Genomic DNA, 15,091 nt, shown 5'->3' on the forward strand with positions numbered 1-15,091 from the left:
AGCATAACTACAAATTGTCAACAAAGGTGAATCTTTTTCAGATCATGTTCCTTTCTCCTTTTTCCTTTTTATATATATAGAAAGGGTGAGATATAGGAATGTGCCCCCTGTTGACAGAGTGGCCAAATTATCCTTTGTCTCCTTAAAAAGGAAAAAAAGCCCACAAGTTTCTCTCCACAATTTGCTAAAAAGACCTCATAGGACCTTTGAGACTTCACCTTAAACATAGGGCTGCCAAATGGACAGAAGCCAAAAGGTCCTGCCTAAGTAATTCACTAGAAAAAGAAGAGAACAAAGGAAATAATCACTTTTGTGGGGTGTTTTAGCAGGACTAAGAACCTCTTGCCCCTGGCTCAGGTTTTCTTTGCAAAGAGTTTTGTTATTTTGCCTTTTATTAAAACTTTTCTGTTTCCAACACTACCTCAGAAGCCATCTAGCTAATTTTATGCCATTTGAGGTAGCTGAGCTATCTCAGGGGTGATAAATCCTCTGAGAGCTCATAAGACCTGGCTTGAGGAGAAAACGTATCAGGACAAAGCCCTTAAGAACATGCTTTAACTTTTTGACAGTCCTGATGTGGTCAGGCAGTTGGACTAGATGACTGTTGTAGGTTCCTTTCAAGTGAACTATTCTACTCTATAGCTAGTAACTTAAGAATAGTAAACCTTGCTGGATGTCCAGCCAAATGGAAGCAAGTCTAAAGAAATCAAAACTCTCGCCAAACAAAAGCTTTTTCTGTTACAGTTCTAAATCATGCACTGCCTCCAACAGCCTCTGTGGTGGGTTGGCCTTCACTGACAGCCTGGTGCCCACCAAGCCACTCTCTCACTTCCCTTCCTCTCCTGGATGGGGAGAAAATAAGATGGTGAAACTTCTGGGTTGAGATAAAGGCAGTTTAATGAAGAAAAGCAAAGGCTGCATGCCAAAGTAAAGGAAACAAAAGGATTTATTCTCTACTTCCCATGAGCAGGTGATGTCCAGCCACTTCCTTGGAAGTAGAGTTTTACTATGCATAGCAGTTACTTCAGAAGACAAACACCTTAAAAATGCCCCCCTCCCTTCCTTTTCACTTTTAATGCTGGTCATTACATCATCTGGTATGGAAGATCCCTTTGGTCTTTTTGGGTCAGCTGGCCTGGCTCTGTCCCCTCCCAATTCCTTCCCCAGCCTATCAGCCTTTGGGGACAGGGCAAGGTTGGAGAGACAGCCTTGATGGTGTGTGAGCACTGCTTAGCAGTAGCCAAAACATGCCTGAGTCATGGATACCATTCTAGCTACAAATAGAAAGCACAGCACCATGAGGAAAGTTAACTCCATCCCAGCCAGACCCACTACAGCCTCTCAGAAAATAACCCAAAGATGCCTTGCACAGTCATGGCTTGCTCAGGTTTTCTTTTGAGAAAGAAAAGGGAGGAGAAGGTAAAAGACCAAGGAATTAATAATTTATTACCTGTATGAAATAAAGCCTTTAAAGGGTCATGCTTTACAAAGCTTTCTCCTCTTCTACTTCCCTCCATTTTTCCCATGGTCTAACATACATTGTTTGGATGACAAAAAGGCCTCCAAAGAAGATACGGTCCAATAAAAAAAAAAACCCAAAAAACCCCAAACCAACTCCTCTTCTAACTACCAATTTTACAGTCTTTGGAAAAAAAAAAATGAAGGAAAGGAAAAAAGGAAAGAACAAAACCCAAGCAAACAATTTCTGATACTCTATACACAGTAAGGTGTAGATTATCCTTTGAAAGTGACTAAAGAGTTCACCAAAATGTTTTTATTTATACTTTGTTAAGCTTGGTTTTTTAAAATACAATCTAAAGGCAGAAATTAAAAACAATTCAAAATTAAGGCCAATGTAAGTATACATGTACATCATCCTTGGAACACAACAACTATCTGACTACATTGTGAAAAGGTTAGACTAGTAAACATGAAGAGCTAATGAATAAGGATGGCTGTGGGTTCAAAATGATTAGTAATATTTAACATGCCAAAAAATAGATCCCCTGTATGATACAATCATTCTTTTCTGATAGTAAGTGATGTTAAAATCAGTTGGAGGGGTTAGGTTTGTTTTTTAAAATAAGTACATAGCTTTTAATTCCATTTATATATACACTTTTTTCCTCACATGAATATTTAGGAAATTTTAATTTGTCTACACTTTAGGTTCCTGGCATTATTGTGACTGCATCTAAACAGTTATTGTTTAAATGTATTCAACCACTTTAAGACAAGGCTGGTCATGTCCTATAGTTACCTTTTAAAAATCAGGTAAATAATCATCCTTGAAAAAAGTGTAAGAATTACCTGATTTGTTTTTTACTGTTTCCTGACAGTCTCTTAACCCAGATCACCAGTCAAGAAGATAGAGGATTTTGCAGAATAAGAGTGATACATGAATATTTTAAATCAAGCCAAAAAAGTTCAAAAGTTTATTTCAATATTATCACCATAAGAAACAAATTCCTACCTGCTAAGACATCTTCTCTCACTTTTCCACTAACGTTTGAGAGAAAAAAAGGCATACCACTTAACTTTAAAATTTAATTTTCAATAGTCTTTCAGGGAAAATTTTGCCTTAAATATTTCCCAATGCATAATCTACAAGTTTGTGCACGTTATTTATTCAAACAATTCTTCAATTGCTCTAGATGCCTTGCATCCTGTAGAATTAATACAGTGGCTTTAGACTGAAAAAGGATTCAACTCTATAGTCATCAGAGACCTATGAGCCACCCTTGACGTTTCTCTAAACCATGCTTAAACTTTGGATGTGAAATGGTATCTTTTCCAACATATTCATTTCAGGCAGTGAAAATCCAATCAAACTTGTTAGAACATCATCAGCAAAATCTACTTTGAGATAAACTAAACCATCAGAAATTTTTGTATTTATACCCCTGGACTCATTGCTGCTTGTAAGGTTTCTATTAAGAGTTAAAATAAAACATCTAACTTTCAGAAATAGAAATTATTCTCTCATCTCATTAGCACTGTGAAGAGCACAAGTGAGAAGCCTCATTTACAATATAAACAGGTTGGGGTCTGTATTTGTATCATAGAGGTAATTTTTACACTTTAATCATGTTAAAGCTTTGGAACTGACAACAGAAGGCTAGCCTGATCTATCAAAGTTATCTAGAGACCCAGTCCAGGATTTGGCTGTAATAGCACCAAATTTTGGTGGTCGTTGTCTCAAGAACATCAGTGGTTAATAAGGTCTAGCTTCTTGATAGTTTTGGAAGCATCTATGCATATTTAAATTGTATAACTGCACTTGGAACCTATTTATCTCCTAAAGGAGGATGACCAAGGAACTCAACCTCCCTACAGAATTACACCAAAGAAAAATTACTATAAGAAGAGTAAAAAACCACAAAGTTTTTGTCTTCTGACATTATAGCCTGCAGCGAATAAAAAAATATCCTGCCTTTAAGTTTGCCCCAAAACTCTACCACTTGAAAAAAACGGTACAGTTACTTACAGGAAATAACCCATTTGTTTACTCATCAACGGGTCTAACCCCTAGCGTGTCATGCCATTTTCGGTAAGTTTCTCATGTCGTCCATGCAGTCCTTAGACAGCCTATCACCAGCTTGGCGCTGTTAACCTGTGCCAGGACCCCCGGGAGCGGTAAGGCCAGCTGTCACCCCACATCCCTGCGGACACCGACTAGCTGCAGTGGACAGCGATGGATGCTAAGACGAGGTGGCCCGCCCCACCAGAGTCACATTAAGGACGACACATGCCTCCCTATTCCTCAAACAGGCTGACCAGAGCCCAAACCCCTTTCCCCACACCCTACCCTCAGCCAAACCACCCCATACACTTATCTGAGGCAGAAGCACTGCCGAACGAGTGGGCGGGCAGAACCAGCAGGGCAGCCTGCTTCCCATCACGTGAGTTGTAGGTGGGAAGAAAGACGAGAATACACCTGCTCTCTGTACACAACCCCCAAAAATACCGCGCAACTCTACAGCCAATAGGAGGCGTGGCGCCACGCGCGACTGTAAGCATCGCAAGAACACTGCCCCACCTCCTCCAGTGCTAAGGAACAAGCACAAGACGGAGTTTTCGAAGACGCCATTTTTTTCAAAAAAACCTCTGAGGTCGCTTTCCTTTGCTACCTTCTATTATCTTCACTGTTCTTGCCGCACTTCTTGTGGCCTCCGTCAAGCAGGTAAAACAAACAAACAACCTAGGCACACTGCAGCGGTGCAGGCTGGATAGTGCTGCTCTTCTCGTGATTACTTAGGCCTGTCTCGCCGTGGTCTACACGGAAGGCGGGGCGAACTAGAGGCCATCCCTGCCCTGATGGGCAGCTACCTTACCCAACGGGGCCGCAGTGGGTCCCCCACGGGGGGAGGAGAGGAGGTCGTTGGGCCAGTCATCTGGCGGTGCTGGTGGATGTGTGTTGGTAATAAGACTCGCTCGCCTTTCTCTCCCGTACGTGGTGGGTCCAGGTAAGCGCGGTTTGGAGGGGGTGTTGCTTGCACTGGGGGTGGGGTGGGGGATAGGTTAAGCCGGGTTGAAGGAAACTAAGCTGTTGATCGCACCCCTCCCGACCCTGTTGTGTGACACAAAACCGTGGGAGGCCTGTCGCCGCCGGGCCCCAGGATTTTCTTGGACTCTCGCAGGGACTGCGCGGGGCGGCGGAATTGAGTAGGTCTGGGGACTGCTGCGTGGAGAAGGAGGGGGCTGGGAGTGATGACTCCTTAGCTAATGTGGAGTGGTTTTGCGCAACCTGCGGACCCAAGCGGCTCCATCTGCCTTAAGGGAAGGGCGAAAAGGATGATTTGTGTCTCAGCCATCGCGCTTCAGTGGCCTTAGTGCGAACACGGCGGCCCAAGCGGTGTCGTTCCCGGAGTGGCGATGTGGTGGAGGCTGGTCGCACTAGCCGGGTGTGTGCTAAGGCCCGGGTGGGGGGGGGGGCCTTTCTGGCGCCTACCTAGGGTAGCTGTGGATGGGGTAAGTTTTTGGTAATTATGGTGGGCAGAGAGGAAGACGAGGGTACTCTGCTGCGGCCTGTGCGGAAGCAGCCGTGTCAAAACGATTTGGGAACGTTCTGCGGCAGAGCCTGCTTTTAGGGGCCATGCCAGAGTTCTCATGTCAGGGCTGTTGCGCTCCGTTGGTCCTGCTTGAGCTGGGATGAGGGCCTCTGAGTGCTTCCTTTGTGTCTCTGGTCGGAGTGGGGGAAATCTTGTGACCGCGTGGTGGTGGTTTTTCGGCTCACGGCTCCGCCTAGCAGTGGGTAGGCGCTATCACAGCGGCCGCCATTTCTGCTAGTCCCCGCCACCGCGGAGGTGGGTCTCGGGCTGTGGGGGTTATGTAACGGCGCCTTTCCCCCTCCCACCTAGGGCGTGAGCTGGGATTTCGAGCGCTCGGCGGCTGGCTGGTTTTAGAAGCTGTGCGAGGGGTAAAGTCAGCCCGAGGAGACTGGCGCGTGGGCTGTGGAAGGGGAGGGGTCCGGGTGGGAAGGGCCCTTAGTCCCGGAGGGAGCGGGGTAGAGACAAACCGGCATCTCCCAGCCCTCTATTCATGTCCGTGACTGCTTTATTCTTTAGATGTTTTTAAAAATGTTACGTTAGCCAATTTAATTCTGCAAACTCGATTTGCACAAAAGAGCACAGCAACTAGTCAAGAGCATCTTGTCCTCAACAGTATATTACGCTTCTTCCCCTGGCAGCTATAGAATTTTTGGGAGGGTCCTAAATAGAATAGGGTCTGGAAGGGTTAGCCATTTGAACCTGGTGAAATTTCTCTTCCTGCCCCCATCCCTGCGTTCTAGCAGCGTCTGTTTTGACACTTGGCTATTCTTTAGGTGGTGCTTTTTCTATTAGCTCAAATTAGGGGCCTGGAAATACTTGCATATGCTGGGGAGGTGGCGTCTCAGCAGTGACTGTAAAAGATTGCATACCTACCGGCAGTGCTTGCTGTTAGCTTGCAAAAACGGGGTGACTTAGAAATTAACGGATGATAAAAAGGATACTTTAAAAAATTAAACATACCTCCCTTTTTCTTTGTAGATATGTGTATCAACCATTTGTTCAGGCTGTGAAAGTTGAACAATAAAATCCAAAGGAAGGAAAATAACGTTCTTTGTTTGGCTGTTATCTGTACAAATTCATTTTTAATAAGGTGCAAAATTATTCTGCCCAGACTTCTAATTTGTTTTACAAGTATCCTTATGTCGTGGATTTAACAAAAACAGATCTTGTAAGAGGTACCTGTTTCACAAGGTCAAAGTTTGTCGTTTTTCTGCTTTTGAGATTCCTCATATATGTATGCAGAGGTTATACATTATAGTGTGCTATTTTTAACAGAATTTTTCAAGTGTGGCTTGTGTGTAATGTTTTGTTCATCTGTTATATTGAATGGAAGGCATGCCAGTAAGCAGATAGAAAACTTCTAATCACCAACATTAATTTTATAACTTTTGGTCTAAATTGCTTAGTCTAAATTTAGAACTAAACAATTAACTTACTGAAACATAGCATCTCCTAAAAAGGAAATTCAAGATATGGTTTATAACAGCCTAAAAGTAGGAACCAGATAATTATTCACTTTAAATATGTGATTGCTTAAAACTAGCAAATGCTTGAAAATGACCAAGGTTGGAATAATTCAGTGTGTAATTGTATATCTGTAAGCCTTTGTACTTGATTATTATTTCTCCTCTTAGTATGTGTTTGGTCTTGTTGTTTTTTTATTTATAAAGAAAAGCTTTGCAGTAAAATCTCAAGTCAAAGCCCCATTTTCAGTTGTAGCAAGACCTGTAAATGAACAGAGTGTGATCTATGCTGTTTTCATAGGCTTCTGAAGCAGTAGGGTTTTGATCCTGCCCAGAACACTTGAGTTTTGCTCTGCAAGTGTATATATAAACCTGGTAAGCTCTAAAAGCAGGCATTTCTTGCTTTTCCCATTAGTATGATGTACAATTAACCTTTTCCCCCATAAAATAATGTACTAGCTCTTTTTTATTCTGCAACAGGTTTTACCTTCACTCCTAAGATTAAAAGGTAATGGAGACTGAACAACAGGAGGAAACCTTTACCAACACAGAGACAAATGGTAAATTTTTTAAAGGGCTATTTTATTTGGGGGGGAAGGAAACTTTTTGAGTGATGGTGTTTCTAACTATTTTGGAATGCTTTAACTGTATCAAATGCTTCATTTGATATTTTATTTTTTTAAATATCCCATGTGGTTTTATGTGATTTTTGTATCATGAATATGTAATTTTTCTTTGGGAGTATTTTAGTCATGATATAAGTAACTAAAAGTTATAAGGAAAGATTTGAAAATATTTGCTCAGTATTTGTATGGACAATATGATCATGTAAAGATACTGTTAGGCATATCTATTATTGTATTTAATTTATAGCAGTTGTTAGTTTGAAGGAATGTGTATATATATATGTGAAATATCTCTAAATATTAGTTAAATGAAAAACCTTTTGGACATAATTAGTGAAGAAGAGTTAGAGCATTAGTATTGATTAAGGCCAGTTTTTTAAAGCGATTTTAAATACTGCTTTCCTACTGTTTCACCAGTACTTCGGTATTGCACAAGCTACTTTTAATCTTTTGTGATTTAAGGTTTTCCCAGTTGTAAAAGAAATACTAAGTAGATGATGCAGCACTGTTGTAAAGTGTTATTTTTTCACAAAGTTTGAAAAAAATCTCATTTCAGCTGTAGTTTATAGATGTGAATGAGTCTTCACTTATTAATTGCTATGTAGACTGATGAAGTAAAAACCTGTTTCTGTGCTATAGATGCTCAGAGTAGATGTCAGAAGTTAGCATTGGGCTAATGGGAGGGAATGCTTCATGAGGAATACAGTGCATAACTTGATATACTTTTTTATCATGACTTAGAAAGTTAAATATATATTTGTGTTTTCCCCCCTATGGACCTGTCTACAGGCAAACGCCCTGCAGAAGATATGGAAGAAGAACAGGCCTTCAAAAGGTCTCGGAATACAGATGAAATGGTTGAATTGCGCATTTTGCTTCAAAGCAAAGTATGCTCTTAGTATTGCTATGTTCCTGCTTATACCATTGATTAAGACAGTGGTGACAGTGTATGTTGTGTGTGTTTAGAAAGAACTTGTGCTTTATTTAAAATTTATTTAGGAATACTTGTGTGCATGAATGATAGTAGAAGTGTATTGCAATCTTCAATATTTTTTTCAAGGATGAGGATCAATCTATGGGACTTCTTTGATTTAAAAAAAATGTACTCATTGAAAAAAATAAAGACACAGAAATTATAAGCCACTTCTCATGTTTGAGTAGAACATAATTGTTTCCAGGGGAATGACTATGTATTAGTCTTTAGAAAGCCAGCAGTTTAGAGAATTATTAGCTTATAATTGTAAATTAAATATGAGGCAATTTGAGGACTTCCTCAAGATTTTAGTAATTTCTCCAGATTTAATAAATCTATAAGTATCAACAGTAGGAAATAAGAGAGTAATGTTTCATGGATTGCCATTGCTTCATTGACTAGTATAAATTGTCACAGTAAAACTGCTATTTATGAATCTCCTTTAGTATTTGCAGATGTTTGTGCTGTCTGAAGTAACTCATTTTTTTGCCTTAGGGTAGGGGAATTTTACCTTAACTCTACATAGCATTTCTAATGAATAGTCAAGTTATGTGGAGTGCTGCAAAATATTTTTGGTGCTGTTAGCATCATGTATGAACTGCATAGTAAAAGCAATAATTTTGCATGTAATTCTTGAAATAGCCTGGTAAAAAATTAGTTTTCCAATTTCCCCTCTTGAATGTCTTGAGTTTATTCCTGTTGATTTAAGCAACTGAAGGTTAGCAATTGTTTATATTGGTTTTATATTCTTCAGACTGTACCTATCTGAGTAATCAGTTGACTTACATAGGCTTCAATAAAAAGTAGCATTTGCTCCAATGTTTGGAGTGGGAAAGTGAACTTTGCAAACATTAAAAAAGTGATCAAATAAACTAGCAAAGTTGTTGACCTATATAACATGCATGGAAACCTGTAAGTTATTTTTTCAGTCATATTCTAACTATGAGATGGTTGGGGCCCTGAGCAACCTGATCTAGCAAGTGGCATCCCTGTCCATGGGGGGGAGGGGGGTGGAACTAGATAATCTTTAAGGTCCCTTTCAACCCAAATCATTCTGTATTAAACATGACAGATCCCAGGATAGATGTCTGTGGTACCCCACTTCTTACCAGCCTCTATGTGCAATAAGATCCATTAACTGTTACCAATCTTCCAACCAGTTTTTTATTCATCTGCTTGTCCACCTTTGATTCTATGATAATACAGGCAGAATTGCCTAGAAACTTAAATTTGAAATTGAAAAAATATTACTGAGTATTTTTATCTCTACATTGATCTTTTTTTGACCTTTTTTTTCTCCATGGTAAAACCACATCAGTTTGTTTTAATTTAATTTGAACCTTTCAAAAGGAAACAAGCCTCACCCCACCCTTAAATGCATCCCACAAGGTAATGCAGAAATAGATACGTTGTTCTTAGTCTTCGATTCAAAAAAATAGTCTGTGCTGTTTTAGCCTAATGTAAATTCTGAAAACTATTTTCCAGAATGCTGGAGCAGTGATTGGAAAAGGTGGCAAAAATATTAAGGCGCTTCGTACAGATGTGAGTATACATGAGTTTGAATTAATTTAACACCACTTCTTCCAAGGCACTGCGTTGAAAACTTGATTGCATACATTTCTAGAAATTGAGAAATTCAAACCTAGACAACAATAATCTAATAAGCCACTTATAATGATTGTTGGAGAAGATAACTTTAGTTTTTCAATTTGTATTTTAATTGAAGCCCAGCTTAAGTTATGTGGGAGGAGAGGTTTATATTAAACCTCTTTGCTTTCAAACAGGGTTCCTCTAAATTACACAATTACGTGAGTTAACATCTCTTATTAGAAATATTGGTAAAACTTAAAACCTGTAACTATACCATTTCCCATATATGTGAATCCGTTATAGTGCTATTGAAAACTATCTCTGGTGGCTGGCTTAACCCAGCAATAAAAGAATTCTTGAACTTCCTTTAAAAACAATCCCAAAACATAATGGTCCATCTGTTTTTGCTTTTACAGTGTGGACATAAAGCACAAAAACATTGATGTTAAGGTTGCATGATGTAGATACAGGTATAGAACAGTAAAGAAACATTTTATTTTATTTGGAAGTATTTTTAAATGGTCATAACTTATTTAGCTATTGATATTTTATGTGGGTTGACTCTTGTGATTAGACACATATTCAGTGTAAATGTTATGTATTTATCAAACTTGGCAGTGCTTCTGAAATTCCATTTGTTTACACTCCTGTACTTAGGATCAGCTACAATTTTTTTCAAGCAAGACTGTGTTCAACACAATATTTGCTAATATATCAGCACAGAATCAGTTCCATCTAAGTTCACAAACTATTGCAACTAGAATTGAGGATTAAGCTGAAATGGTCAGGAATCGTGCAAACAAACTTTGGCAGCTAGTGTTTTTCTTTGTTTGTTTGTTTTAAGTAAATAAACACATCACCTTACTCCAGCTAATTTAACTGGTCTGGAATACTAACTTTCCCAACTTGCCCAAGGTTTCAGTAATATGAATCTGAACAGTTTTTGTGTCTACCTTCATGAGCCAGCCTGCTACTGAAACATCATTGTTAGGAGTAAAATGTAGTTTAGTCAGATAACGTAACTTGTGAAGATCCATACTGTTATGCCACATTTGATGTAGCAATCCATTATTGTGCCAGTCTTCAAAGCAACTTACACTTGCTTCATTAACTGAAAGTAATAAGTATATTTTTTATTAAATTAAAATTTATTGCTTTTACCCCTTTTCCCTCTCCTTGTTTTTTTTGGCCATATATCTCCGTTTCCCATGTACTGGATCGACTTGCCCCTGCGTTGCCCACCATGACGTTGGCCCATCCGCCCCTGAACGCCCATGTGAAAACCCTGGTTGGCTATGCCCAAAAATGTGCTCGTTGCCAAACGGGTACCATACTTGACAACTACTGATTGAATGCCCATGCCCAATGCCAACATCCACGAACGCCAATGACCAATGCAGTACAATGCAAGTGTTTCAGTCCCAGACAGCAGTGGCCCTGAGCGGTATGTCCCAACAGTTTATGCCTCACTGCCTGATTAGAAAGAGAGAAATGTATTTTATTACCTGCCTTTGATATAAATAGTATCCCCTTATAGACCGTGTATTGTTTTTTTTAACGTTTGCTGTCTTATTTTCCCCATTAAGTCTTTTTGTCACTGAACTTTTACGTGAGTTGGCCACCCAAACAATCCACTAATTTTATTTCAATGGAAAGAGCACAGCTTCAAGTGTTGTATATTTACTGTATTATAAATCGAATTCTTTCAGGAGTCTCTTGCTCTGGTCTTTGTGGCCCACCTTTCTCCCCCCAGCATTGTCCGTTCATAATTATTTCTGCTGAAATACTAGCTCTAGTTCACTTTCCTTCACTTCTCATTTGTGTTACATTTTTGTTTGTGGGGTTGTTTTTTTGTTTTGTTTTGGGGTTTTCCCCCCTGTATTTATGTTCCATTTTTGCAGAGCCCATTAGTAATTTAATTTCCAACTGGTGTCTCAACCTTACTCCAGATATAATGTTGACTACTTATATATCCCCACCTTTTCTACAAAACGGTGTGCTAGTTTTACCAATGTCATGGTAAGGGTGTACTAAATTAGTGGTGGCGGGGAAAATGAATATTCACTCATACTTTAGGTTTTGTGTTGATTTCTTGCCTGGTCAATCTGTCTGAGCCCTTCCAAAAGCTCTCATGAGTTCTCTTGCTCTCTCTGCAAGACCTACCTAGCCTTAAATTCTTATATTCATCATGCATATGTATTGGACATAAGCAAAAATGCATGTGTTGCAAATCCAGTGAACAGGTTTACTTCAAATGGAGAATATTAATTGTAAGGTCTTCTGTGTAGTCAGTCTTGTTAGAATTTTGTGTATGATTATGAATAATAAACTTATTTCTGCTACTTTCCACCTTCCCTATGTTTTCTGACACTATGGCCTCTTAACAGTATCTTGAGTATAAGTGCAGATACAGAGACAATTGGAGAAATCTTGAAGAAGATTATCCCTACTTTGGAAGAGGTATGTCTCTTAGGTTTGTTTCTTTTTCAGAGGTATAAATTTAGGTTTTAAAACAAGATAATTCTAGATGATTGTGTCCTATTTTTAATATATTAAAATAGAAAGTAAAACCCAGCCTTTTTTTGAAAGAAGACCTATAGCTCTCAATGTACGTGTTGACATTTTTTATAGGGGACAGAGAAAATTTCTTAAAAGATTAATATTTGGAACAGCCTCCTTCCCTTCAAACCACCTGTTTCCTGACTAGGTCCCAATTTAAAGTAGCTCTACTGTAATTTCCATTCTGCCTTTGCTTTGTAATCAAGTGTGTTGTGCTGTTGGATATATTAAAATTCTATACAACAGCAATAATAATGAAATGGAGAAAGCTAATTTGGCATCACCTTGTGTTGAGGCAAATTACTTAAAATGGGATTTTCATTTTTAATAGTAAATACAGTATTACAGTTCAGCAGTAAATTAAGTCATACCATGCTGTTTGGAGAAAAAACATAACAAAGAAAATAAAAATTAGTATTTGGATTTTTCAATTATTTTTTCCCCTGACTAATATTTTATTCTTGTATGCATCTTACAGTACCAGCACTACAAAGGTAGTGACTTTGACTGTGAATTAAGACTTCTAATTCACCAAAGTCTAGCAGGAGGAATTATTGGTGTCAAGGGTGCTAAAATCAAAGAACTCAGAGAGGTACTGTTTCCTATTCTTTTCATATTCTGCTTTTATTCTATAAACAATTTTTTGTGTTCATATGCTGTGAGTGTAAGCTTCATCTGTGATATATGATCCTTAAGAACATATTTCATACATGAAGTAGCTGTTGGTGATAGAGCCCAAAACTACTTATAAAACTTTTAAATGTATTAGCAGTAGAGTAATCTTTATAAATAAAGGATACTTTTTAAAATTAAAATGCTATTCATCACGCCTTCTGGAAGGAACTGCTAAATAGGCTTTATCGATGGTGTTAGACATGGAAAACTATTTAGCGTGAATAGATCTCCATAAACTAATGATAATTTAATACATGTTTGAATACTGTTACAAAAAAAGTATGGTGGAGTTTTCTTAGGGTTTTGTTTGTTTAGTTTTTGGGTATTTTAACTTTCACTACCTTAAAGGCCACTTTTTCCTTTGTGACGGAATGCGGTTTTGTCTTAAAAAGCTAGTGGTCTCTATCAATCTATAGTGTTCTTTTCTGTTCTTTCCTCACATTGCATCAAAGGCAATTCCAGGTCCCTTTAGGCATAAGTTACTATTTGTGTGGAATGAGGGGAAGGCAAGATGAATAGACACAATCCTACCAACATTGCTGTCTTGCATCCAAAGCATGTTTTTATGACATATGAAGGCTTATATAACCTGTAAGCTTATAGTGAATATGTGGTCCTTTTGCTTGTATTTGATTAAATAACCGTGTAGATGAGCCATAATTGAAAGACTTCAAAAATTAAATTTTTCACTAGCATTTCATACCAACTGATGTCATTGCAGGTATTAAAAATATAATATTTTAAGATTAAATTTGTTGTAAGAACTTGAAAGCCAAGCATTCACTTAAAGTGACTAGAAGTTGAATGATTTGTTTGACTGTTTCTTTCAAAATGTTTTAGTGTGTGTATTACCCATTTTGTTTTCGATAAGTTTATAAAATTGTTTAAAATACTTCTATTTGTAAATTTTGGGAGTTGCTTTTCTTCTATTCAACAGAACACTCAAACCACCATTAAGCTCTTTCAAGAATGTTGTCCTCATTCTACTGATAGAGTGGTGCTTATTGGTGGAAAACCTGATAGAGTTGTGGAATGTATCAAGATTATCTTGGATCTTATCTCCGAGGTAATGTGTCTTAAATTTATTTTTTCATTGGTATTCATGAAAGTCAGGATGATTTGGCTGGAAAATTATATCTTTCCATTTCTATTTTTAATTCAGTGCCTATTCTCCAGTAACAAAATAAGCGTTGGACTGTTAGCACCCTTTGAAATTATTCCTGCTTGCTAGAATTGGAGTGTACCTTATTGGAGAGAGAAGACATTTTTGGTACCAAGGGACTTAGTCATGCTTTACATATCCATAAAATAAGAAAATTTACATTAGGGAGGAAGTGAGTATGTGCCACCCATTGATAACAGCGATTTCTCTATCATAGTTAAGCTCTCAGGAAGCATATCACTACCCCTGCCTTGCTTATGAGTATTGTGAAATAAAGAACATATTCGGCATGTATAAATTCATATTTATATATTTAATATATTAATTTAATGAAATATAGTTGTATCAGTGCTAACTGGTGGGAGGGGTGTTATTTTTGTTTTTGTATGTCTTAGTCTCCAATTAAAGGACGGGCCCAGCCTTATGATCCAAATTTCTATGATGAAACATATGACTATGGTGGCTTCACAATGATGTTTGATGATAGAAGGGGACGTCCAGTAGGCTTTCCCATGCGTGGAAGAGGAGGCTTTGATCGAATGCCTCCTGGTCGTGGCGGACGACCTATGCCTCCATCAAGAAGAGATTATGATGATATGAGCCCTCACAGAGGACCTCCACCACCTCCGCCAGGCCGTGGTGGCAGAGGTGGCAGCAGAGCTCGTAATCTTCCTCTTCCTCCTCCACCACCTCCTCGTGGCGGGTAAGCTGTTGCATAAATGCATTGTACAAGTTGAGTAACATTTACTGAATTGTGCTCATGTTTCCAGGACTTGTTTCACACTCCATGTTGGTAGTAATTATGCAGGATTGAGTGTGTATTGCACCAGAAAATTTTGAAAAGCATTTGAATTTAATTATTTCTGCAGTATTATCAGGACTAGTAGTTCTGTAATTTATGTCATTCAGAACTAGGCTAAAGCATTTAGAAATTCATAATTGTGTGCAAATTGTTAAAACTTGAATTAGAATGTATAAACTGGTTCATAACA

At 38.5% G+C, this 15,091-nt stretch overlaps 1 protein-coding gene across 11 annotated transcripts in view; it reads left to right on the forward strand.

Moving 5' to 3' along the window:
* LOC137465609 (heterogeneous nuclear ribonucleoprotein K) overlaps positions 1–15,091 on the forward strand; it is a 230,157-nt gene that overhangs the window by 204,303 nt on the left and 10,763 nt on the right. For 3 of the 11 annotated variants that reach the window (XM_068177681.1, XM_068177685.1, XM_068177691.1), the window contains exons 1-9: positions 4,021–4,183; positions 6,995–7,073; positions 7,917–8,027; positions 9,599–9,655; positions 11,104–11,147; positions 12,091–12,163; positions 12,741–12,854; positions 13,875–14,003; positions 14,495–14,802. In XM_068177681.1, the coding sequence (XP_068033782.1) occupies positions 7,026–7,073; positions 7,917–8,027; positions 9,599–9,655; positions 11,104–11,147; positions 12,091–12,163; positions 12,741–12,854; positions 13,875–14,003; positions 14,495–14,802 (884 nt within the window). In that variant the 5' untranslated portion in view covers positions 4,021–4,183; positions 6,995–7,025. Of the gene's footprint in view, positions 1–4,020; positions 4,184–4,360; positions 4,467–6,809; positions 6,890–6,994; positions 7,075–7,916; positions 8,028–9,598; positions 9,656–11,103; positions 11,148–12,090; positions 12,164–12,740; positions 12,855–13,874; positions 14,004–14,494; positions 14,803–15,091 lie in introns of those variants that run through there. The other 8 variants (XM_068177686.1, XM_068177690.1, XM_068177682.1 and 5 more) reach the window with 7 other exon arrangements.

This window comes from Anomalospiza imberbis, assembly GCF_031753505.1.
Source record: "Anomalospiza imberbis isolate Cuckoo-Finch-1a 21T00152 chromosome W unlocalized genomic scaffold, ASM3175350v1 scaffold_31, whole genome shotgun sequence".
NCBI lineage: Eukaryota > Metazoa > Chordata > Aves > Passeriformes > Viduidae > Anomalospiza > Anomalospiza imberbis.